The 24,871-nt window shown below is 39.3% G+C and overlaps 1 protein-coding gene across 5 annotated transcripts in view; it reads left to right on the top strand.

Moving 5' to 3' along the window:
- The window catches only part of ACTR3B (actin related protein 3B), an 80,583-nt gene that overhangs the window by 10,812 nt on the left and 44,900 nt on the right, over positions 1–24,871 (top strand). For 2 of the 5 annotated variants that reach the window (XM_045792250.2, XM_045792249.2), the window contains exons 2-4: positions 7,029–7,084; positions 21,005–21,129; positions 21,762–21,872. The exons of 1 other annotated variant lie outside the window; for it this stretch is intronic. In XM_045792250.2, coding sequence (XP_045648206.1) covers positions 7,029–7,084; positions 21,005–21,129; positions 21,762–21,872 — 292 coding nt within the window. Of the gene's footprint in view, positions 1–7,028; positions 7,085–21,004; positions 21,130–21,761; positions 21,873–24,871 lie in introns of those variants that run through there. 2 more of the 5 variants (XM_045792253.2, XM_045792251.2) reach the window with 2 other exon arrangements.

Here is a 24,871-nt window from a genome sequence, read left to right as displayed (position 1 = left end):
CTCTCAATGTGTAGATTTGCTTATTGATTCTGAGCTTCAGCAAGGGTGATACAGGCAGTTTGTTTGTTGGGAGGTCTCCTGGCATTTAGGGTCTTTCGATCTTTCCTTTTGAACTGGTCATTTCCCCAGAGACTATACTTCTGATCCTCTGCTTGGAGGGCCAGGCCTGGGTGCTGGTGTTCTGAGAGCTGAGAGGGGGAGAGAGGAGGGCGTGGGAGAGGGTTCCAAGCCTCAGAATGGTGCTGGCTGCACCCATGCCCAGTTACTTGGAGTCCAGAGACGCTTTGCTTTACCGTCTCCAGAGAGTCAGCTTCTGAAGAATGCTGGGGTCAGGGAGGAGCTATGGCCCCCAGCATATGGCGGGGGAGGGGAAGCTCACCAGAGCCCTTTGGTTTGGGCCCTTCAGTCTCACTTCCAGAGGCACCTGTGCAGCTGCCCACTCTGGAGCCTGTAAGGATGCAGGCGTGTATGTCGGGCTGGTTCTCGGCTTCTACCTTTGCCTGTTTTCCTCTCCCAAAACCAGTGACCACTATCCTCAGCTATCCAGAACCAGACCTTTGCTATTGCCTCCTCTTCTTTTCTTCCTATTGTTTACTATATCTTCAAAAAAACTGTTTTGCTTTGATTTTAGTGGGGTTTTGGGACAGAGTGAGATAATTAATCTGGAAGTTAAAGTTTACTTTATAATGATCAAAATCCACAGAAGACCATACCTCATGGTCTTATGTTTACTAAACACAGATCAAAAAATGCTGCTTATAGAAGGACAAATGGACGAGTATATTCAGTAATGTAAAATTCACAGATAGCATAGACCAAAAAAAAAAAAAAAGGATATTGGATTTAGATAAAATAACTAGTAAATTTGAAGTTATATATTGAACTCTTTGTCCTATAAACAGAGACTACCCTTTTCTATTCAGTAGCCCACGGAATGTTTGAAGAAATTGATCGTATATTAATTTACAGTATACAGTGTAGAGAGGGTGTGTATTATTTAGAAACTGTAATTGAAATCTGGGGATAATTTTAGTTTTATCAGAACCATACTCTAAGGCAGTTGTAGTCACTTTTTTTTTTTTTTAAACTGAAAACCTTAGGAAGGAGTAGAGCTATTTTGGCTGAAGTTTGGGGTTTAAGACTGGACCTCATAAGGGGTCTCAGTCCAAAGAACCTCCCTACAGGATACAGTTTGAAAAACACTGTTCTAGGATGTGACATTTCCACTTTTAAACATAGATTAATTGAGCTTAAGTTGTCACCTTCTGCTCTAGACACATGGTTGTAGGAGGAATTTTAACTATATATAAATATGTTGAGTTGACAGTAGTCAGATTAATTCTCTTGACGGCAGAATTGAAAAGTCTGTGTGTTACTGCTGTGGAAAAATAGTGGCGTTTAACAGAAGAGTGAAAAAAGCTTTGCACAAGGGCTGTTTCAAAATGTTTGGGGCAAATGAGGATATATTGTATTTTCAGAAAGAGACTTTGGAAGCTACGTAAGAATAGGAGGTGGTGGAAGCAGAAGTGGGGTGGACGGTGTAGGATTGGGAGTGAAGCTTCTTAATGGATACCTTTTTATGGTGTTTTGAAGTCTGAACTATGAGAACATACTTGTTTACAAGGCAGAGTTGTAACTACTGGTATTGCTTTATGCAGCTACTCATTCTGTCGCCATGTGAGAAAGGGTCTTAGGCCAGGGGATGCACGCACGTAGCGCGGAGTTTGAGAATGTGGCATAGTTTGTGTTTTTTGAGAATGCTGCCTACCTTTACTACGCTGGCTATCCTTTTGGAAGAGAGTGTTCAAACAAACAAAAAATCAAGGGCTTTTAACATAAAAGTTGTTGGTCTTGATTCCTTATGTACACATTTGAGAGAATTTGATTGACATAGCTCTTCCCATTTGGATGAAAAGATATACATAGAACTGGAAGAGAAACACTATGAAATTTTAGTACAGCCAGGGACTTTCAAAGTAGAAACTACACAGGAAGTTATTCAGAAAGATAATTGGTAGATTTGATCATCTAAACTGTCAACAGTTATATTCCAGGAAATGTATAACTGGGAAAAATCGGTGATGTATGAGAGCAAGGATTCATATCCTCAGTACGTAAGGATTTGCACAAATTGATAAGGTACTAAAGCTCTCGTAGAAAATTATCTAAGGGTAGTATGTGGAAAAATATAGATGGCTCATACACCTCAAATAACATTAAAAGAAAGATTTATTTATTTATTAGAGTGCGTGTGTGTGTGCAGGGGGAGGGGCAGAAGGCGAGAAACTCAGGCAGACTCTGCCCTGAGTGCAGGCCCATTGCGGTGCTCGATCTCATGACCCTGAAATCGTGACCTGAGTTGAAATCAAGAGTTGGGTACTCAACTAACTGAGCCGCCCAGGAGCCCCTCAAATAACATTTAGTAGTAACAAAGAAAATTACCAAATAATGGATCCTTTTACTTTTTGAATTAGGAAATATTTTCTGGAAATGGTAATATGTAATATTAGGTAAGGATTATTATTATTACCTCTTATAGGTACTGTTTCAAACAGTACATATTGCCTATCTGTGTATGGTGGTAACATAAATCTCCATTTTTGATGGCTGTATAGCATTTTATGGAATTATTATGATTTACTTAATACGTCCTCTGTTGATGCATTTGGGTGTTTCCAGTGTTTTGTTGTTTTGCTATTGTAATGCTGCAGTGAACATTTTTTGTTCCTGTCTTCACCTACATCTAAAAGTGCTTCTGTGGGGTAAATTCCCAGAAATGTGCCATTTGGACAGTAGGGGATACGCATTTAAAATTCTGATAGATAATGTGAAACTTCCCTGTATAATGACTCTTCAGCCTTTCACTGCCACCCATGTATAATTTACCACCACCTTCTTCAGTATTGGCCCAGATGTTGAATGGTCTTGAAACCAATTTGTAGGTGAATTTAATGCTATCTGACATTTCTTTAAAAAATATTACTCTTCCTATGTAAGAGTAAGGCGTGTCTCAATTTATTCACCTGCTTGTGTATTGAGAGTTCTTCACATACATCTCTCTACCCATCTCTGTATCTCTATCTGTCCATGTAGTTTAGTCTTGAAGGTAATATGATTCCATGTTGTTGCCATTGTGAATGGGATTCTTTCTTCCGGTGTGTATTCTCACTTCTCATCAGGTAGGAAAGTTGTTGATTCTTGTCTGTTTATTTAGTAACTGGCCATCTTACCAAATTCCCTATTTCCTTTAATTTTCTACTTAATTTACTTAGTCCAGGTCTGCAATTATCATTTACAAATAAATTTTTGTCTCCTCCTTCCCAGTGTTACTCCTTTTATTTAGTTCTTTGTGATTTGTATTATCCAGTGATTTCTAAGCACATTGACCATCAGAACCATGGGGTTGGGGCGGGAGATGTTAAAAATACAGGTGCCCAGGCTCCTTCTCTGGAGATTCACATCAGTGATTCTGGGACAGGTACTGGGAATATGTATTTTAGAAGTTCCCCTGGTGATCTGTTCAGTGGGTTTGGTACATTTTTTCTGGAAGCCTACCCAGGTGATCTTAAACTTGCCTGCAGAGAAAGTAGGCCATGCTGCAATAAAAAAAAAAAAATCAATTTGAAATTCTATTTCTAATAGGTAAACATTTTGAGGACCGGGGCTATGCTTTTCCCCCTCCCTTCTTAGTATCCTCATGGTATGCCTGTTACACGTTTCTAGCTAGGAAACTGGCTGGGATAAAAAAAAAAAAAAAAGATTCTTTGTTTTCATAAATGGTGTCTTGAACATGGACCATATTTAATAGTTGTGTTTTGTTGATTTTTTTTGGTTTTGCTCTGTATATAGTTGAGCTGGTATAAGATTGCCTCTAATGGGGCGTGCCAGTCTAGCGTTGGCTTGTCCTCCTAGGAGCGGATTTTAGGAGGAGCGCTTGTTAGGTCACATTTACAGTGTTAAATTTAATATGTTCTCACTGAAGTGAGCCTGGGTTGATGAAGGTTTTATTAAAATTTTAAATTTGAATGTCTCTTTAAAAAAGTCTTGTTAGACATTCATTGCATTGTGATTATTCAAAGTAACAAAACCTCAAGTGTATTTGACGCTCTGTAAGGAGTAGCAGAAAAATCTAAAGATAATAGGTTACCTTAAATGATCTGAATAGTTTATACTTTTGGCACTGTTTTTAATGTTTTCAGTTTTGGTAGGAGATGGGAGGATCTCATAGTAATTTGTTTATACGTAAAAACATTAATATATCTTAATGTTAGTTTGCCTCCGTCATGAAAATCGTTGTTTGCTTAATGTTACTGATGCTCTGTTACCGGTGTGACTCCATGACAGAAGGCGCCCCGTAAAGGCTGGCTGTCAGAGCGCGCTGCGCCTTCGGGATCTCAGCATTCCTGCAGCTGCTGGCGGGGTGGTGGCATCATCGGTATTCAGTTGAATTTCGGAGCAGAGGGTCTAAACAGCCCATTTCTGCAGTCTGACCTGCTGCTGCTCTGGGCTGTAGTTCGTGAGTTCAGGGTACAGGTCACAGCTGTGGAAGGAGAGCTGGTATCTGCTGGGTTTACCATTTGAGCATTTTATTTCCAGCACAACACAAAGCAGTGTGTCTGTAATGTATAGAGTCGTGTACAGCAGAGAGACTGAACACAGCCACAGAACACACTATGTGTGTGTTTTCTGAGCTTTTCAGAATTTTAAATTAGGAAATATCTCAAACATACAGAAAAATAACAATAGTAAAAAAATAAAACTTATGTAGATAGCACTGTTCTTGTGCTTTCTCTGTTTCCTTATTTATATATAAAACTCACCCTAGGAAATAGGTTATATTATTATCCTCATTTTACAGATGGAGAAACTGAGCTACAGATAGGTAAAATAACTTGCCCAAAGTCACACATTTGGCAAATAACAGAGCTGGGACTTGAACCCGAGCAGTCTGGTGCTGGATGCCGGAGTGCATGGTCTTAACCAATATAATACTCTCTTGACTTTCAGAAATACAAAATATAATAGATAGAAATGATACTTAGCACCTAATTTAAATAAATATTAATATTTTACTCTATTTGTTTCAGGTTTTTCTTTTCTTTCTTTGAAAATAACCTCATCACACAAACAAGTGTTTTCTCACCTGTACATGAAAGATTATGCTAGTTGATGGGTCTGGTCTTTCATGGCCCCATCACCTTGTGTTTCTGACTTTCAGCATCCCCCTTTCCAACACCACTCCTTTGCCCAGCAGTTGGACAGCAATGACCTTTCCTTACATTGGTAAGAACTCACTGAGCAGATATTTGTGGAGTGCCTGCCACGTGCCAGGCACTGTGCCGGGGGTGGAGGTTAAATCAAGAAAAAGGGACTATGTTCTGTCACCATACAACTTGTAATCTAACAGTGAGGGGAAGCTGCATATTTTTGGGGGTTGGGTGATATGGCCTTTTAAAAAACACAGTCTTAAATTTGAGGATTTTGGTGATTTCTGACCTGCTAAGCTTCATTAGCCTTGGGTCAGCAATTCAGTTTATGTGTATTTATTGTCTGGAATATACCTCCAGAATGATGGTTGAATTGGGAATTTTTAGAAGTTCAGTATATGTTGCCTGCCTTCTGGAAAGTCCCTGGCTCTGGGTCGACTTTGAAACCTCCCTCTGCGTCTGGTGAGCTCTGGAGTGGGGTCCACTTGGTTTGTGTGTCTGGTAATTTGTGGAACGTGGGGGGCCCTCAGATGGGTCTCAGAAACTTCTTGTGGGGCCTGAGGGGTTTCAGAGCACAGCCTCGCCCGGGCTTTTGTGGCACCAAGACGTCAGATCCTTGGAGACGGAGCAGTAAGGCGTGATTTAAATGGAGCTAACTTGCCGTTTTTGGCTCACCAAAGCTTATTCATTCACTATGTGTTCAAAAATAGTAAAATTAGCATATGGTAAAATACATTGAAAAATCATAAAATTAATTGATTAGAATTTGGAATGTAGTACCATATCAAAAAATTTTAGTATTGAGCATCTTGAAATAATTTATAAAATAGAATGAATTAATAAAGTTACTTTCAACACTGCTGGGGCGTGTTTTTCTTCATTACAAGCATTACTGCTGAACGATGGCTCAGTTGTCCAGACTTTACTGTTCATTACAGGAGGCCTAATAAGAAAGGAAGAGCTGATGAGTCTTTTTGGTTTTCAATTTTTTATTTCCAGCAGATGGTTCTTAGTGGTGGTCCCCCCCACTTCTTCTTCTTCTTCTTTTTTTTTTTTTTTTATTTAAGGGATTAGCAAATGCTTTTGGAACAGATAGTAGTATTTTGGCATTTGTTTTAGTTAAGACTTTTGGAATCCATCACACAGAGTATCTTGACAGAAAATGGGCTCCTTCTGAAATGAGATGATAAAGAGATGCTCCTGTCAGATATTCTCAGGAGGTGGCAGTAGCTGTTTCTAGACATATGCCATGACATTTTAAGAAAATTATATAATCATTTTTAACCCCCCCACCCCCCAAAAGTTCATGGAGTTTGAGAAGTAAGTACACTTCTTTGAGCGCCAGCTCTGGGATTTAGCCTGCATATTTAGATTGGTTTTTTTTTTTTTTTCCCTTTTTCTTTTTCTGTTCACCAGCTGCTTGGCTTTGGGCAGTCGAATTAACTTCCCAGGGCCTCAGTGTTCTCATCTGTTAAATAGGGATAATATTTACTTTCTCTACAGGATTTTTATAAAAAGTAAGAGTGTAAAAGCATTTGTAAAGTCGGTGGGGATACACAAATGTAATTTATGTGTTAATGCATGTGTGCAGGATTTTCCCCAATAGAAATGAGCATGTTATGTTTTAATAACAGCTTGCTTATTTGAAGTGAGGGTTTGATTCTCAGTCATCATAAGCTTTTTATTTTTTTTTTTAAATTGCAAGTGACTATCTTGAGGCTTGATATTTTCGGACTTGGAGAGCTTATAATAGAAGACGCTAATGGGATCCAGGGGAGAGTATTATTGTCTAAACCTGTGTTGATGACTTTGTGCTTTTAGGTACACCAAGCTTGGCTACGCAGGCAACACTGAGCCACAGTTCATTATCCCTTCATGTAAGTACAGCCCCACCCTCGCGTTTCTAGAGAATTGGGGTTCTCAACATTCTGATTGTTTTTCAGGGCATTAGAAGACTGTTCTGGTGACCGGGGAGGGTTATTAATGTTGACACACCTAGTGGCTGAATATTGCTGTGGACTGTAGCTGCGCCCTAAAAACCCCCAACTTTCCGACCCTCTGATTGTCTTCTGATGAGCCCCTTGTCACTGTCATTGGAGTTCCCACTTGGCTAGTTGGCAGGGGCTTTTCATTCCATCATGAATGTTGCAGCTACTTCGAAGAAGCCTATCTGGTCCTTTAAGGTTACTTTGTAATTTTAAATAAGTACAGTTTTATTGACTTAGCAACTCCGTGGACCGACTATTGTGCTTCACTATTCACTCTATTGAGAGACCTTTTTTTTTTTTTTTTTGAAATGAGAGGCCTGATGACTGTTTAATTGTGTTCAGAGTGTCTGCTTTTGTTTAAATTTTAGTCAGCAGAGAATGATAAACTTAAAAGAAGAAATGTTCTCACATTTTGGCAAGAGTGCATCCTCCCCTCTCTTTGTTTCCCAGAGCAGCCTCCAAAGTCAGGTCAGTTGTTTATAGGGTAGAATTTTTCTCTGAAACGATTCAAATTCTGAGTTATTACTTGGAGACAGTTTACCAGAGTAACGTCTATCCATCCAGAGTGAAGGGAAACACTGCCTTCTAAACACAGCTCTTGTAAGATGAGTTGTGATCTTAGAAATTTTAGTCTTTCTGGGGCCAGTGACATTGTAATGACCGGCTCTTGTGAGCAGTATGGAGCAGGGAAAGCTTAGGAGAGCTGGAGACAAGGAGCTTAGCATTTATTCAAGGGAAGGCTAAAGCCTTTTTGGCTTTGGATTCCTTGAGCACACTTCATTCACCTCATTCTACTTCCTTGCTGGCTGGATGAAGTTGATCATGAATTTGATTTCTAGGTTTGAATACCTTGGTACCATGATGGGGTGTCTTTAATAAGAGGCATGATTTGTCTGCTGTATATTTGAAATTCATAATTTGGTGTCATAGTTTGCTACGGCAGCCGTTACAAAATACCACAGACTGGGTGTCTTAAACAACAGAAATTATTTGATCATAGAATGGAGGCTCGAAGTCTGAGATCAAGGTGCAGTCAGGGCTGGTTTCTGGTTCCTCCTTGGTCTGCAGATGGCCCTTTCTCACGGTGTCCTCACATGGCCTTTTCCCTGTGCTCAGTTGAAAGAGAGATATCTGTTGTCTCTTCCTCTTAGAAGGCAACAGTTCAGTTAGATTAAGGCCTACCATATGACCTCGTTTAACTGTTATTACCGCCTTCTAGTCCCCATCTCCAAATGCAGTCACACTGGGGGCAAGGGCTTCAACATAGGAATTTTGAGGAGACACAGTGAAGTCCATCACAGTTGGCACTTTGTAGGCTAGATGAGTCTTTTGTGAATTTTATTATTACTAGTGCCCCAGAACTTGATCGTTCCACGCTGGATTGATAAATTGGACTTTCTGACTTTTCAGAGCAGATTGGATTTTAACCTTGTTAAGTGCCACAGCTCTAAAAGGCTGACCTTGCACCTTTTGCTTTAATGCATTGCCATTTAAAACTGCCAGCAGCATTTAGCTGGCTGGCCCATTTAACCTGTCATCATTAACAAGGAGGAGAACTGAAGTCACTTATTAGCAGGATTTCATTCACTGTCAGACAGCAAGGCAGCTCTCAGATGGGTGCTGTCAGAACCTTCACAGTAGCAGCAGCTAGAAAGAGCATAAAAATGTCAAAGAGGTGGGAGTAAAAGAACAGTTATATTGTTGGCTGAATTTGTTGCAAGAGATGGAGAAGCCTCAGGAGGCGAAGTGGGAAGATGTTTGGGCAGAAGTGAGAATGTTGGGATAGGTAGAGGGCCTTGGTTGGCTTCACTGCTCGTCTTAGTTCTGGGAGCCGAATCATTTTTCTGGCTAGAGAGACTCCATTCACAAGGAGGAGTTCGAGACACGTGCTAAGGTGGCACCTGCAGAGAAAAGGTGGAGTTTGTGTGGACATGTGGTCAGGCTCTCTGATGCTGGTGGACACAGAGGTGAGGCGCACTGGGTATGTGAAGAATAGAAGTGTTCTGATAGTGTTGGAGATCCCAACTCTGAACAGAGAGCGGGAGGAAGTGTGGTTGGAAATGTGGAGGAGGGCCAGATGATGAGAGACTTCATTCTCTTAAGGAATTTTAGTTTTGTTTTGCATCCAGGAATTTTCAGATTGTTCCTTGAGGGGCTCCCTGGGGCCTGCCCCCTGGACTAGAGAGGTGCCGAGCCGTGAGCCCCATCCTGCTCTACCCGGGCAGCTCTGTGTGTATCTGATTTCTTTGCACTAGTGTGCAGGATGTTCGTTGTTGTTTGCACAAAGGTTTTCCCTACCTTTTTTTGTCTTTAAGTTGTCGGAGTATATTAAGAGTCATTGAAAAGTTTCAGCAGAGGAGTGAATGTATGTGTGGTGATCATGTCCATAAAAGGAGCACATGGGAGGTGCAGGAAGGGGTCAGGAGAAAAGTACATTTTAGACATTCTGTGTTTGGGGAGTTGAGGTGTAAAGGTCCTGTAGGCATCGGGTGAAAGGCCTCATGCTCAAGGGAAGGTCTAGATTGGAGATAGACACTGAGCCCAGAGATCTTACCTTTTCTTTTCTTTTCTTTTCTTTTCTTTTCTTTTCTTTTCTTTTCTTTTCTTTTCTTTCCTTTTCTTTCCTTTTCTTTCCTTTTCTTTCCTTTTCTTTCTTTCTTTCTTTCTTTCTTTCTTTCTTTCTTTCTTTCTTTCTTTCTTTCTTTCTTTCTTTCTTTCTTTCTTTCTTTTTCTTTTGGTAATGAATAGAGTTCTTTAAAATTTTTATTTCGGCCAATAAGTTTTGGAGAAGATAATATGGCATAGACCCATGTACCCACCACCCGGAATGAACAAATGCTGATATGATATCATCTTGTACATACGTAGTGAACACACACATCAGAGTGGGTACAGCCCTCTCCCTTTTCCTGCAGCAAAACCCCCGTTCCCTTGCACTCTGTCCTCTGCCAGGTACTTTCTGTGGCCACTGTGTTCTACCCTGACCTTCTAGGTACAGAGCTCCTTAGCTGTTTGTAGCATTGGTCTGTAGTTTAAGTATTTCCAAATGATACCATACTGTAAATCACTTTCTGCATTATCCTTTAAAAAAATCCCTCAATAATGTGTTTTTAAGATTTATCAATGGTGATATATACAGTTCTCAATCAGAGTTCTAGCATTTGAATCTTAACAGTCCTTTTTTTCATTTGGGCATTTTCCAGTTTTCTCTAATATACAAAACGGTGCAGTAAACCTCTCTTTATCCACCCGTGCTAGTTTCCCAAGAGAAAATAATGCATGCATTGTCCAGGTGTGCGCCTCTTTAGCCTTCCCCAGAAGCTCTTTGGAGTGCTTGTGCTGACTTAAACTCCCATCGCTGGTGGCGGAGGGTTTCTGTTTCTGCACAGCCTTGACAACGGTTGATATTGGTAGACTTAAATTTTTGCCAGTCTAATGAGTGTGTATTTCTCTGAGGACTAGTAAGTTTGAGCACCTTTCATTGCCTGTTCATATCTTTGCCCATTTTTCTATTGCATTTTTTAGTTTTTTATTCATTATTTATTTATTTTAAAGATTTTATTTATTTATTTGACAGAGATAGAGACAGCCAGTGAGAGAGGGAACACAAGCAGGGGGAGTGGGAGAGGAAGAAGCAGGCTCCCAGCAGAGGAGCCTGATGTGGGGCTCGATCCCAGAATGCCGTGATCACGCCCTGAGCTGAAGGCAGACGCTTAACGACTGAGCCACCCAGGCGCCCCAGCATTTTTTAGTTTTTTTAATGGAGTTTTTCTGGAGCTGTTTTTGGATACTCTGAATATTAGGTTTTTTGCAAATATTGTCTCCTGTTTTATGACATCTTTTTAAATGATTTTTTAAACGTAGAAATTTAAAATTTTGATATAGTTAATTTATTTTTAATTTATTTATTTTATTATTATTTATTTTATTTATATCAAACTATATGATATAGTTAATTTTGATATAGTTAAAATATTTAGTATTTTCCATTTATAATTTGTTTCTGTCTTGAAAAATACATTTCTGCTCCAAAGTTGTAAAGACTTTCTAAATTTTCTTCTGTGAAAATTTTGAGTTTATTTTTTGAATATGGTGTGAGATAGTTATTTCACTTACTTTCCGAAGGGAAGGAAACTTGTCCCAGGGCCATTTATTAAAGAGTGCATTTTAATTTGTCATGCCTTTTCAATCATATTGAAGTACCATATATGCTTGAGAATATTTCTGGTGTTTTTGTTTCGTGTATGCATTTATTTATCTCTGCTCCAAATTTGTGCTATCTTAACTACTATTAATTTAGCAAATGTCTTGATATCTGGTTGGTGTGGTTCTTCCTCCTTTTTCTTTTTTAGAATAACCTTGGCTATTCTTAGGCCCTTACTCTTTTTTTTTTTTTTTAAGATTTTATTTATTTATTTGAGAGTGAGAGAGAGTGAGAGAGAGAGAAGTTGAGAGCACGAGCCAGGGGAGGGGCAGAGAAGCAGACTCCCTGTTGAGCAGGGAGCCCAACATGGGATTCAATCTCAGGTCTCCGGGATCATGACCTGGGCTGAAGGCAGACGTTCAACCCACTGAGCCACCCAGGCACCCTTAGGTCCTTACTCTTTATTATAGATTTTAAAATCAGTTTAAGCTCCATGAAAAATTGTAATGGGGTTTTGATTAGAGACACACTCAATTTATAGATTAATTTGGGAAAAATCTGACATCTTTATGAATTGAGTTTTTCTATCTATGAATATGGTATATATGTTTTGTTGTTTATTCATGACTCTTATGTTTTTCAGTAATGTTTTATAATAGTCTTCATAAAGCTCATACACCTTTTTTTAAAAAGATTTATTTATTTATTTTAGAGAGCATGTGCCAGTGGGGGGAGGGTAAGAGGGAGAGGGAGAGAGATGATGATGACCTGAGCCAAAACCAAGAGTCGGCCGTTTAACTGAGCCACCTAGGCACCCCAAGCTGATACACCTTTTGCTAAGATTTAATTTTAAGTACCTTTATGTGTTTGTTGCTGTTGTGAATTTTCTAAAATTACATTTTCTAATTAGTAATAGCTAGCATATAGGAATGCTATTGAGTTTTTTTGTTTTTTTAATCCAACAGTCTTACTTACTTCTCTTATTTGTTCTGTTAGCTTGCAGATTCTTGTAAGTTTTCTATGCAGACCGTTAATTGCAAATACTGGTTATTTTGTCTCTTTCAATCCCAATGTTTCATATTTTTTTCTTGGTCTTTTGTACTGGCTAGTACTTCCCTGCCATAGTGACTAGAACTGGAGGTAGTGGATGTTTTTGTCTTTCTGATTTTATTTTTTGATTTTTTTAATCCCCCCCTTTTTTTTAAGATTTATTCATTTAAGGGAGAGAGAGAGAGAGCACGTGCGCACGCATATGTGTGAGCACAGGGTGAGGGGTGGTGGTGGGGTGTGGAGGGAGGGGCAGAAGGAGAGGGAGGGAGAGAATCTTAAGCAGACTCTCTGCTGAGCTGAATGCGGAGCCCAATGTGGGGCTGGATCTCAGGACCCTGATATCATGACCTGAGCTGAAATCAAGAGTTGGATACTTAACCAACTGAGCCGCCCAGGTGCCCCTGTCTTTCTGATTTTAAAGACAATGATATTAATGTTCCACTAGTGATACTCTCGGTTTTTGTGGAAATGCTTTTTTCAGGTTAATACAGTGCCCTTTCTATTCCTAGTTTACTAAGAGTGTTGTTTTGTTTTGTTTTGTTTTGTTTTTGATTGTGCATGGATATTAACATTTAAGGCTTTTTATGTATCTGTTGAGATGATCATATGGTTTTGGACATTTAAACTCCTAATATGATGAATTACATTAATATATTTTCAAATATTGAGCAGTCATTTATTTCATTCTTGAGATAAGCCCTTCTTGGTTATGAAATACCAACTAGCTTCTGAATTGTATTTGCCAATATTTATTTGGGTTTTTGCATCAGTGTTCAAAAAGGAGATTGGTCTATAATTTTCCTTTCTTGTACTGTTTTTGTCTGGCTTGAAAATAAAAATTATAGTGGCTTTAAAAAATGAGTTTTTCAGCTTTCTTTTATGTTCTTTGGAACAGTTTATGTAAGATAGGAATTATTATTCCTTGAAGGCTAGTCAAATATATGACATTCTTTTGGGAAATGTACTGGATATATTAATTAAAACATTACTGTTGTCTGGTAACTACTGTAACAAGTGCTCCTAAGATACAGAATTTTTATTTAAGTCAGATGTACTCTGCCTTAGACGCACTCTCCTGATAATCTTCCTTCCATTACCCTCAGATGACCTTTTGGCATTTGGAAAATAATCCATCTCTTCAGGTTACTCTTATTCTGTACTCATATAATTTTTTTTATCTGCTGAACTTTTGCATTTTTCTTTATTAAGCTTAATCTTACGAGTTTTGGTTCATCATTAGAGCTAACTGAGGGGTTTTATTTTTTAATTTGTTTAAATAATTTGCAAACTATATCTTATTTGTCTTCAAAGATGTTATTTTGAAACACTTATAGATTCACAGGCAGTGTAAATGATAGTGTGGCTAGGTCTTGTGTACCCTTCTCCCTGTTTCATCCCAGACTACATCTTACGTGATTACAGCATGGGTAAACCAGGAGCCGGACACGAGTGCAGTGTGTGTGGAGCTCTGTCCATTTATCCCATGTGTCAATTCCTGTGATCACCACTACAGTCAAGATGCAGAACTGTCACATCGCCACAACAGTCTCTCCTGGGCTGTCTCTTTATAATTGCACTTACCCCCCCTCCCCTACACCATTCCTCAACTTTGGCGTCTGCTAATCTGTTTCTATCTCTGTAATTTTGTTTTTTTGAGAATGTTTCATAACTGGAATCATGCTGTGTGTGTCCTTTTGAGATTGGCTTTTTCACTTGGCATAATGCCTTTGATCTAAGTTGTTGCGTGTATTGATAGAGAGCATCTTTTTTTTATCTGAGTAGTATCCAGTGTATGGATGTCCCACAGTTTGTTTAAACATTCATCTACCGAGGGACATTTTGGTTATTTCCGCTTTTTAGCCATTACAAATAAAGCTGCTATGAAAATTGTGTGCAAAAAAAAAAAAAAAAAGAAAATTTGTGCAGGTGTTTGTGTAGACATAATTTTTCATTTCTCTAGATAAATACTGTGTAGTGCAATTGCTGCATTGTATGGCAAGTTTATGTTTAGTATTATTAAGAACCTGCTTAAGTATTTCCCATAGTGGCTGTATCATTTTGCATTTCTGTCAGCTGTGTATGAGAGAGCCAGCTCCCTGCATCCTTGCTAGCTTTTGATATTGTCACAATTTTTTTATATTAGCTGTTCTTATAAGTATGTAGTGGCATCTCATCACGGTCTTCATCCTCATTTCCGTAGTGACCAGTGGTGGTGGTGAACATCTTCTCATGTGCTTATTTTCCATCTGAGTATCCTCTTCCATTAAATGTCTTGCTTTTAATCTTACCGTGAGGTTTTGAGAGATCTTTATATATATTAGATATGAGTGCTTTGTCAGATTTGTGGTTTGCAAATAATTTCTCCCATTGTGTAGCTTCTCTTTCTATCTTCTTTACAAGGTCTTCTGCAGAGCAAAAGGCTGAACTTTTGATACACCAGCTTTTGGATTCATTGGTTTTTCTCTGTTTTACTGTTTCAAATTTCATTGATTTCTGCTCTTATCCATATTTCTTTCCTTTTTCTTGCTTTGGGTTTATTTTGCTCTTCTTTTTATAGGTTCTTAAGGTGCAAACTTAGATTATTGATTTGAGACTTTTTCTCTTTTCTGATGTAAGCATTTAGTGTTAAAATTTTCCCAGTTAGCACTGCTTTTGCTGTGTCCAACACATTTTGATATTTTGTATTTTCATTTGCATCCCATTCATGTGGTTTTTAGTTTCCCTGAAATTTTCTCTTTGACCCATTTAGAACTGTGTGGTTTAATTTCCAGTTGTTTGGGGGGATTTTCTTGTTACCTGTCTGTTACTGACTTTTGAGTTTATTCCATTGTAGTCAGAAAGCATACTCTGTATGACTTTATTTTTTAATTTTTAAAAAAAAGATTTCATTTATTTATTTATTAATTTATTTATTTGGCACAGGGAGAGAGAGAGAACAGTGAGGGAGAGCAGCAGGCAGAGGGAGAGGGAGAAGCAGACTCCCCATTGAGCAGGGAGCCTGATGTGGGGCTTGATCCCAGGATTCTGGGGTCATGACCTGAGCTGAAAGCAGATGCTCAACTGACTGAGCCACCGAGGCATCCCCGTATGACTTTAATTCTTGAAAAATTATTAAGGTTTCTTTTATGTCCCAGTATAAGGTTATTTTGGTTCCTTGGGCACTTGTAAACAGTGTATATTCTGTTCTCATTGTTGAGTTCTTCTGTCCTTGTCCTATCAGTTGTTGAGAGAGGTATTGAGGTCTACAGCTATAATTGTGGGTTTGTCTGTTTCTCCCATCAGTTTTTGTCTCACATATTTTACATTCCCGTTCTTTGTTATGTGCACATTTAAGATTGCTGTGTTTTCTTGATGGACTGCCCCCCCCTTTTAATGTTCTTTATTATCTTCTCTTTCTTTGCTATAAAATTTACTTTTTCTGAAAGCAGTATAGCCACTCGTGTTTTCTTTGATTAACATTTGTATGGATATCTTTTTCTGTCCTTCACTTTAAACCTACATATATCCTTATGTTCGAAGAGAGTTTTTTGTAGACGGCATAGAATGCAGTCAGGTTTTTAAAATCCACTCTGCCAGGGGCGCCTGGGTGGCACAGCGGTTAAGCGTCTGCCTTCGGCTCAGGGCGTGATCCCGGCTTTCTGGGATTGAGCCCCACATCAGGCTCCTCCGCTATGAGCCTGCTTCTTCCTCTGCCACTCCCCCTGCTTGTGTTCCCTCTCTCGCTGGCTGTCTCTATCCTGTCGAATAAATAAATAAAATCTTAAAAAAAAAAAAAATCCACTCTGCCAATACCTGTCTTTAATTGATGTAGTTAGACCGTTTACATATATTGTAATTATTAATTGGTGCTTTTTTTCTGTTTGTTCTTTCTGTTTATTGTTTCTTTTGTTTTACCTAAGTTTCTGGGGATTATTTAAACATTTTTAGAAATTTATTTTGATTTATGTATTGGTTTTTTGAATGCATCTCTTTGTATAGCTTTTTAAGTGGTTGGTCTAGCTATTACATTATCTATACATAACTTTTCTTATTCTATTGGTGTCAACACCTTACCAGTCTGAGTGAAATGTCCCTTTACCCTCCCATATTTCTAATACAATTGTATCAAATATTTCTTCTACATACTTTGAGAAGGACATCAGTGTTATAATTTTTTTTTAAAAGATTTTATTTATTTATTCGACAGAGATAGAGACAGACAGCGAGAGAGGGAACACAAGCAGGGGGAGTGGGAGAGGGAGAAGCAGGCTCATAGTGGAGGAGCCTGATGTGGGGCTCGATCCCAGAATGCTGGGATCACGCCCTGAGCTGAAGGCAGACGCTTAACTGCTGCGCCACCCAGGCGCCCCCAGTGTTATAATTTTTGATTTAACTGCCAAATGTAGTTTAGAAAAACTCAAGAGGAGAAAGAAAATAATTATGCTTATTTTTGCTCTTTCCATTTTTCTTCCCGCCTGATGTTCCAAGATTCCTTTTATCATTTCCTCTTTGTTTAGAGAACTTTCTTGAGCCATTCTTTAGAGTAGGTATGCTGGCGACAGATTCTGTTAGCTTTTGTTTATCTAAGAATGTCTTGATTTACTCTGTTTTTTGAGGGATATTTTGGCTGAATATAGAATTCTGAGTGGACAGTTCTCTCAGCACTTGAAAAATATGCCATTTCTTTCTGGGTGCCCTGATTTCTGATGAGAAATTTGTTGGAGGCTTTCAGAATTTTTTCTTCTGTCTTCAGTTTTTAGAAGTTTGGCTCTAATGTATCTTGGCATGGATTTCTTTGGGTTTATCCTGTTTGGGGTTTGTTCAGTGTTGAATCTGTAGGCTTATTTCTTTTTTAGTCAAATTTGGCAGATTTTTAGCCATTATTTCTTTGAATACTTTTCCAGCCCCACCTTCTTTCTTCTCTCCTTCTGGGACTTGGAATGCATGAATGTTAGGGCTTTTATTATGTATCCTATGTGTCCCTGAGGCCTGGTTCATTTGCTTTTTAGTCTGTTTTCTTTGTTGTTCACATTGGGTAATTTCTATTGTTACATCTTCGAGATCAGTGAGTCTTTCCTCTGTTCTTTTCTGCTGTTGAATTCATCCACTGAGTTTTTTATCACAGGTATTGTGTTTTTTAGTTCCAAAATTTCCATGCGGTTTTGTCTCTGTCTTCTTTTTTTTGCTTTCACTTTATGTCTCTTTGCTGAGACTTTCTTGTATTTTCCATTGTTTCAAGTGTGTTTGTAATTGCTCATTGAGGCATTGTAAGATGGCTCCTAAAATCTTGTTTAATAATTCTGTTATCTGTTTCTTCTTGGTGTTGGCATCTGTTGATTGTCTTTTCTCATTTCATTTGAGATGTTTCTGGTTCTTGCTATGGTGAGAGATTCTTTTTACTGAAACCCGGACTACTGAAATATTATAGTCTGAGATTCTGATTCTTGTTTAAATCTGCTGTTTTAGCAGGTTACTTATGATATTTCTCCAGCAAGCAAAGGGGGCTGCCCCTTGTTAATGCCAGTTTGGGGTTGAAGTTCAGAGTCTCCTCTTGGCCTTTGTTGATATTCTATTGGGGAGGGCTCCATGTTACTGCTCATTGAGCGGGGGAGTTCAGCCCTCTCACTAGGTCTCAGCAGGTGGTGTCCTGGCAAGGAGGGACAGGGGTGCCTTGTTACTGCTGGTGGTGGTGGAAGTCCTGGCTTTCCACTAGTCCTCCTCTGATGAATCCCCAGTGTTGGAAGCAGAGGGATGGATTGATTCTGCTGGGTGGGATGGAAGTCCAGCTTCCTTATGTGGCATCTGCACTGTTGGGGGGGGGGTTTCCTATGGTGTTTGACTGGAGTCAAGCAGGTATTGTTAAGAAGGTTTTTTTTTTTTTTTAATCTTTTCAGACTGCCCCTTTTATCTTCTTTTGCTGGAGATAGCAGGCTTTTTTGGAGATACCTTTTTTGTTTTGAGCTCATTGGTATTTCTGGGTTGTCAGCTTCCCCAGTACCCAGTATGGGCCATATGAGATGAAAAGAAGACCCAGGAAACTCACCTCTGTGTTGTTCCTGAGGTCCTGTGGTCCTCAGCCAGTCTGCCTGCTCTTCACCTTTCAGCCTCTCTGTTTCTTTCATATAGAAAGTCCAGGGATTCTGGCTGTACTCTATCCGTGCAGAAGCAAAAGCCCAAGTTTAATTAATTTTGTAGATAATATACTCATACGCCGTGAAAGTTAGATGATGTATAACAAGATACACAGTGAAAATTAATGTCTCCCACTCCCCTCTTAGATGACAACTATCATTTCTGGTTTCTTGTGTGTCCTTCCTGAGATACTCTGCACATACTGGCAGATATACACAGCATCTGTTTTCACGCACGTGGTGGCATTTTGCCATGTCCACTGTTCTGTGCCTTGTGTTTTTTCTCATAACACTACATCTTAGCGATCCTTTTAGATTCATATATGAAGACCTGCTTCGTTCTTTCTCATGGCTTCAAGATACTCCATTGCGTGGAGATGCCTCCTGTCTGTAACCAGTTGGAATGTGTCAGTGTTGACTCCATTATCGGTTATATTTATTGTCCTTTTCTTCTCAGTGTCTTCTCTGCTTACACCTGAGTCAGGATCTGTTACTGTATGTTGCGGAGGGCTGGAGATCACTACTGGGGCAACATGGATTCTTACTCTGTGATGAGTCATATGATCTGTGACTACTCGTCGATAGTCTTTGATAGCGACTCTCTTAGACACATTTCTCTGTCATGTTTGTAAGGACTGTTGGGACCACAGGAATAAACAAAAGATTTTGAATATAAGCTCAATATACCTTTACTCTGTTTCATGGATTCAGTTGCTTCAAGTATAATAATAGTTAATAATAGTTAAAAGAAGTATATTTTATGGTTTTTGAAAATTTTTTTCTTCTTTCTATTGGCCACTAAAACATAGATCTGCTATGATTTGGAGCCAGAGTACTTTGATTACCTCTTCGGGAGGGATAAGACTTACTTTGTTTTCATTTAGATTTTTGAGTGTGGCAGTGTTCCCTCACTAAGTCTGGCATTTTTTCCTCAAGGTGGTGATTTTTCTTTTGGGTAATATATTGTCCCTAAATTCTTGGTAAACTTGAATGATGTCATGAATTGCAGAGTCTTTTTGCCCTTGTCTCTTCACAATTTTTTATTTTGACTTGGCAGTTTAATTCTAAATACATGCATAATTAAGTTTGATCTTGCCCAGAGGATAGAATCTGTCACTGGTACTGGCACACTGTGTGAGGACTGTGAGGTCTGTTGCAAGCCATCTTGCCAGGGGCCCTTTGCAGTACGGGACGTGCGCATCAGGTGATTCAATGTGAGTCTGCGGTGCGGCGTGGTCAGTTTTCCGAGGTGGTTTTATGTGTTTCCATAGATCATCTCAGTAAGTTAGGGCCCAGCAGACTTTTTTGCCCTGTCACCAGCCTCAGGGCTCCAGAACTGCTCACTGCCTCCGACTTGGACAGTCTCACTAGGCTCTGTCCCCGGCATTTCCATACCACACCTGTTTCTTCAGGCCTGCAGAAACCCTGTCCCTTAGATTTGTGCCACCTTTTGTAACTTGAAAGCTTTGAGTCTAAACGTGGCAGTGAGTTGGAGTGAGGAAAGGAGGTGGGCAGAGTGGTTTCTGTTCTGGACCTTTGCCCTTTCACCTCTTCTACCTATTACTGCAAGAGATGCCTTTCTGAGAAAAAGGATTGAAATTCACTTGTATAGCTTTGTGGTGATTCTTCATTTGTAATAAATTGGGGATTTCAGATAGTCTGCTTTAAAAATAATTTGATATGTTTACTAATTGGTTTTGGAATAAATTTGATGAAGATGAATTAATGGGAGCTCAGAGTGTGACCAAGGGCTAGAAATTTAAATGGGAAATGGAATCTTTGCGAAGCTTCCACATTTCATTCGATGTTAAATTCTGGAGTGAAGTCCTATTTGATTATTTACTGCTAAGTATACTCCCAAATACCAAGGTTAACCTCTTATTAAAATAACGTACCATAAAGCCATTCATATTTTTATATAATACAGCTGTTTGATTATTGTACTTTTCTTTCCACGGTGGATATTAGCCAGCAATCTCCTTATTTTTCCTTTTGATGAAGTCAGTTGTTTTTCTATGATAAGATTAAAAATAAATATTTAAAATCTGATGCAGAGTTTTAGTAAAAGGACTTGAGAGCGTATAGGTATTATTTTCCAGTTTACTCTTTTGTATCATATTTTTAACTTTGTCTACTTCTGTATTGCATTTTAAAATTTGGAACCCATTGATATATACTATACTCCATGGGTATTTCATTTACTATCTCGAGGGATTTTTCTAGATGAAATTGAGAGATTCAGTGATGTCATTTCTGTCTGATTAGCAGCAGATCAGCGAAGTTCCTTTGTGCCATTCTGAAAAGAATGCTGCAGCAGAAAACTTGGTTCTGTATTTTATGTACTCATTGATAGTGCCTTTTCTGTGAACACCTCCACCCTGGATAAAACCCTAACATTGAAAATTTACTTGTACATACATGGGGATTATAGTATATCCTTTCTTGATCATTCAAATAAATGTGAATAGTGATGGAAATCTTTGTACTTCTTTTTTTTTTTTTAAGGTATTGCCATCAGAGAGTCGGCAAAGGTAGTTGATCAAGCCCAAAGGAGGGTGTTGAGGGGAGTCGATGACCTGGACTTTTTCATTGGGGATGAGGCCATAGATAAGCCCACATACGCCACGAAGGTGAGCTCCTGAGAGGAATTTGCTTCTTTAAGTGTGTAGCCAAGAACAGAGTGGTAGAATGAATAACGCAAAATGGCAGATTATCTGGAAATTGTACTTACGAGTTATGGGTCTATTTTTATTCTTATGTGTTTTTGAATGGGGTATCTTTGATCTAGGGAATCAAGTGAATTTACAAAACTCTGGAAGGCAGAATTGACACCGGCAGCGCTGGGTTACATGCGAAAGCAAGATCAGCTCCTGTGCAATTGCAGGTTGATAAATTAACCTGTCAGATATGGGAAGTTACAGATTGATTAATTAAAAAAAAAGGACTAAAATTAAGTAGAAATTTGTTCTAGGAAAAAAGCTCCAGATTGAATGGTATCGTGGCTTGTGTGCACTTTTCCATCTGTTACCCATTGTTAAGACGGTTCTTTGTGCTTAGAAGTGGGTGCAGTAGAATATAAACGGTAGTATAGCTTAATCTCTCTGCTGAAGTGCCTGTTGTTTCTTTCTGTGAGTTAGCGTCAGTCCCTGTGCAGGAGGCCATGCTGTCTACTAACCCAGTCTGTCCTGGGCTGGCATTGTGGGGCTCTGAGTTTTACTGTTATGAACTGAAGCTTGCTGTATTTCGGTTTCTCTTGCCATAGTGGCCAATAAGACATGGAATAATTGAAGACTGGGATCTTATGGAAAGGTTCATGGAACAAGTGATTTTTAAGTATCTTCGAGCTGAACCTGAGGATCATTACTTTTTAATGGTGAGTAACTGGAACTGAGAGGACCATAGCCCTCAAAATTCCAGATTACTTAGATTTTGTTTTTTCAGATTACTTAGATTTTAAACTCAAGATATTCTTCTCTGGAGAGTTTTTAATTCTTATCAAATCTATTTGTATGAATTGGGATGCTTTTTTGGCAAATAACAGAAGGCCTAACAAAAATGTCTAAAATCAAAAGGGGCTCATTATCTCTCAGAACAGGAAGGCCAGAACTGGGAGGTTTCAGGGCTGGTTACCCTCGGGCTCTAGTGTGGCCTCTTGTGTTGGGTCCCCCCAGGCTCCAGGGTGACCGCCCAAGCCGCTATTCCACCTTCAGTTCATACACTTTCAGAGGTAGAAGTGCTTTGTAGGCATGAAGAGTCCCCTTCCTGGGAATCTTCCCCGCGGATGTGTCCCATCTGTCCCTGCCTGGCCTGGTCACTAGCAAGGGCAATGGAATTACCTTGATAGGTGTAGACTAATCACATTTCTTCCCTGGGGCTGGGTGGGGGACTGTCTCTGATCACCTGGCCCCGGGAGGGTAAGTACCTAAACAGGCCTCCATTTGTAAGGAAGATGGAGGGAGGAATGCATTTGGGTAGGAAACCAACTATGTACTTTGATATCCTCCTGAAGTAACTTGATGACTATGATTTTTGCTTTATAGCAGAGGAAACTGAGTCAAAATATTATTTTGCCAGGGTTTAAATCTTTTTTTTTTTTTTTTTTTAGTTTATTTTTAAGTAATCTCTGCACCCAACATGGGGCTTGAACTCATGACCCCCGAGATCAAGAGTCTCATGGTCTTCCGAATGAACCAGCTAGGCGCCCCAGGGTTTAAATCTTATTATAAAATAAAATTGAGCTGAGTTATGGGCCCCGATTATGGTACTTAATTAATCTTGTTCAGATAAAATAAAACATTACAAAGAAATGAGGAGAAATGTCTCTTGGTTATGGAATCTTTAGTAGTTGTTCTACTCAACATTATGTGTTTCCTTCCATGAAATGTTCTTTTTAAGTTAAAATTAATTACTTGTTCACAACACTTGCTTTATAGAGAGCAATTGCATGTAACATAAGCTGCATATTAAAACGTACATAATTTAGCATTGGATTTTTTCCACGCAAGTATATTGTCAAATGGTCCCAGATCCAATTATATAATTCTTTCTAATGTTAAATATGGAGTGTTCTTTAGAATTATCTGACTTAAAATATGTTAACTATAAGGCTATTATGGTAGTTAGTGGAATCTGTATATTTAATGTCTATTAAAGCAAGTCCTTGAAAGTGCTCTGATCTTCTTTCTGGCTGTATCTTCACAACTGGGAATTGCCAAGTACAGGTCCTGTGTTTTACAGGCCACTGCATATATTCTACGCTGTGTATCTACAGTGGTTTATGTAAAATAAATGGAGCCAGGAAACTGACAGTGTGTCTGTGTGGCTTTGTCTTTATAGCCAAAACAAATCACAGGCTCCCACCTGTCACATTTGGCATTTTTCCTCCTCTAGCACATCACATAACTACCTGTTGGATAGGATTTTAGAAGCAGGCACCGTGCCCAGCTACTTCCTTCTGTCTGCTCCAGCTCTCTGGGCCAGGAGTTCTCCCCTTCACTCCACATGGAGGAGGCCACCAGGACATCGCCACACAGGAAGCTTTTCCTGAAAGAAATTTTTTTCTGATTTAGCTGGCATAAAGGCCAGTAAGGTAAAACCACTTACCAGGAAGGAATTGGAGGTGTTTCAATATGGAAAAGCTGAAGTCCATTGGCTAAAATGGAGTATCTGTAATGAATGTTCAAAAAGAATCAAGTTTATTAAATTAAAGATAAGAAAATATCCTATTATGCACATTGTGCTTTGAATTCCGCAAGTCCATTCCATTCGTTGCAGGAGGTGCTTGAGGAAGTGGTGAGAATGGTAAATTTCTTTCAGGTTTATACCCTTAATAATCAGTTAATGGAACAGTTAAAGGGGAGTAAAGCAAGGCTAGAGATTTATGGCCAAGTCGTAGAAGTTAATTGAAGACATTTACTGAACTGCTACATCGGATAAGAGCTTCTTGGTGTTGGAGAGTCTCAGAGGTCTAAATCATAGGTCCCTCGGTAGCTCACAAAATTGTTCTTTCTGACTGCTATAAGCAGACGTTGGAACATACAGGGTGAGGATGAGCTCATTACAGCTCATATTTTTCAAGAAGTTTCAGAGACTCCAGTCATATTGGTCATGTGGATTGAGCAGATAGCAAATGGGAATCATACTCTTTTCAATACTGAGTTGCTTGGAGTCAAAATAGAATCATGTATTTTAAAGAATTGCAGTGCTCTTGAGTGGAAATTGAGTTATAACTTCAGAAGAGATTTGCAAATTTTTTGAATATGAATCAAGCAAGAACGAACAAACAGCACATGCCGCTCAAGAAGGTCCGAGAACGAGGAGCTCCAGTGCCCACGAGCAGGGAGGGTGGGCACCCCACGTCAAGGTGGGGGGGGAGAGAGAGAGAGAGTGAATGAGAATCTCCCATCCTCTGCCTTTTTGTTCTATTCTGGTCCTATGCACATGGGTGAGAACAGATCTCTTTACTCAGTCTACTGAATGCTAATCTCTTCCAGAAACAGCCTCACAACACACCCAGAAATAATGTTTAACCAGCTCTCTGGGCATCCCTTAGACCAGTCGAGTTGACACATAAAATTAACTATCACACGTGGTGTGTTCTGAGTTGCAAATGATGTAGACCTGCTCTGGGCAATACCATAGCCGCCGGCCAGGGCAGAGCTGGACTTCCTTGGGTTTGCTAAGTTTGTTCCCACCGGCCACGTGCTTTCCAGATTCCAGCACAGTGTCCTCTCCTCTCCCACTCTCCTTCCTGGAGGATTTATATTTTTAAAAAGGTTTCTTTATTGCTGTTACAGAGGCATATGGGAGTGGAGTAATATTAGGTACACGTGTTCATTTTGCTGTCCTTATCCAGAAATATGGATTGATTTC

The sequence above is a fragment of the Ursus americanus genome, chromosome 3, assembly GCF_024610735.1.
Source record: "Ursus americanus isolate L20-20 chromosome 3, mUrsAme1.1.p, whole genome shotgun sequence".
Classification (NCBI taxonomy): domain Eukaryota; kingdom Metazoa; phylum Chordata; class Mammalia; order Carnivora; family Ursidae; genus Ursus; species Ursus americanus.
Note: the sequence above shows the minus strand (reverse complement) of the source record. Positions and strands in the feature narration are given on the sequence as shown.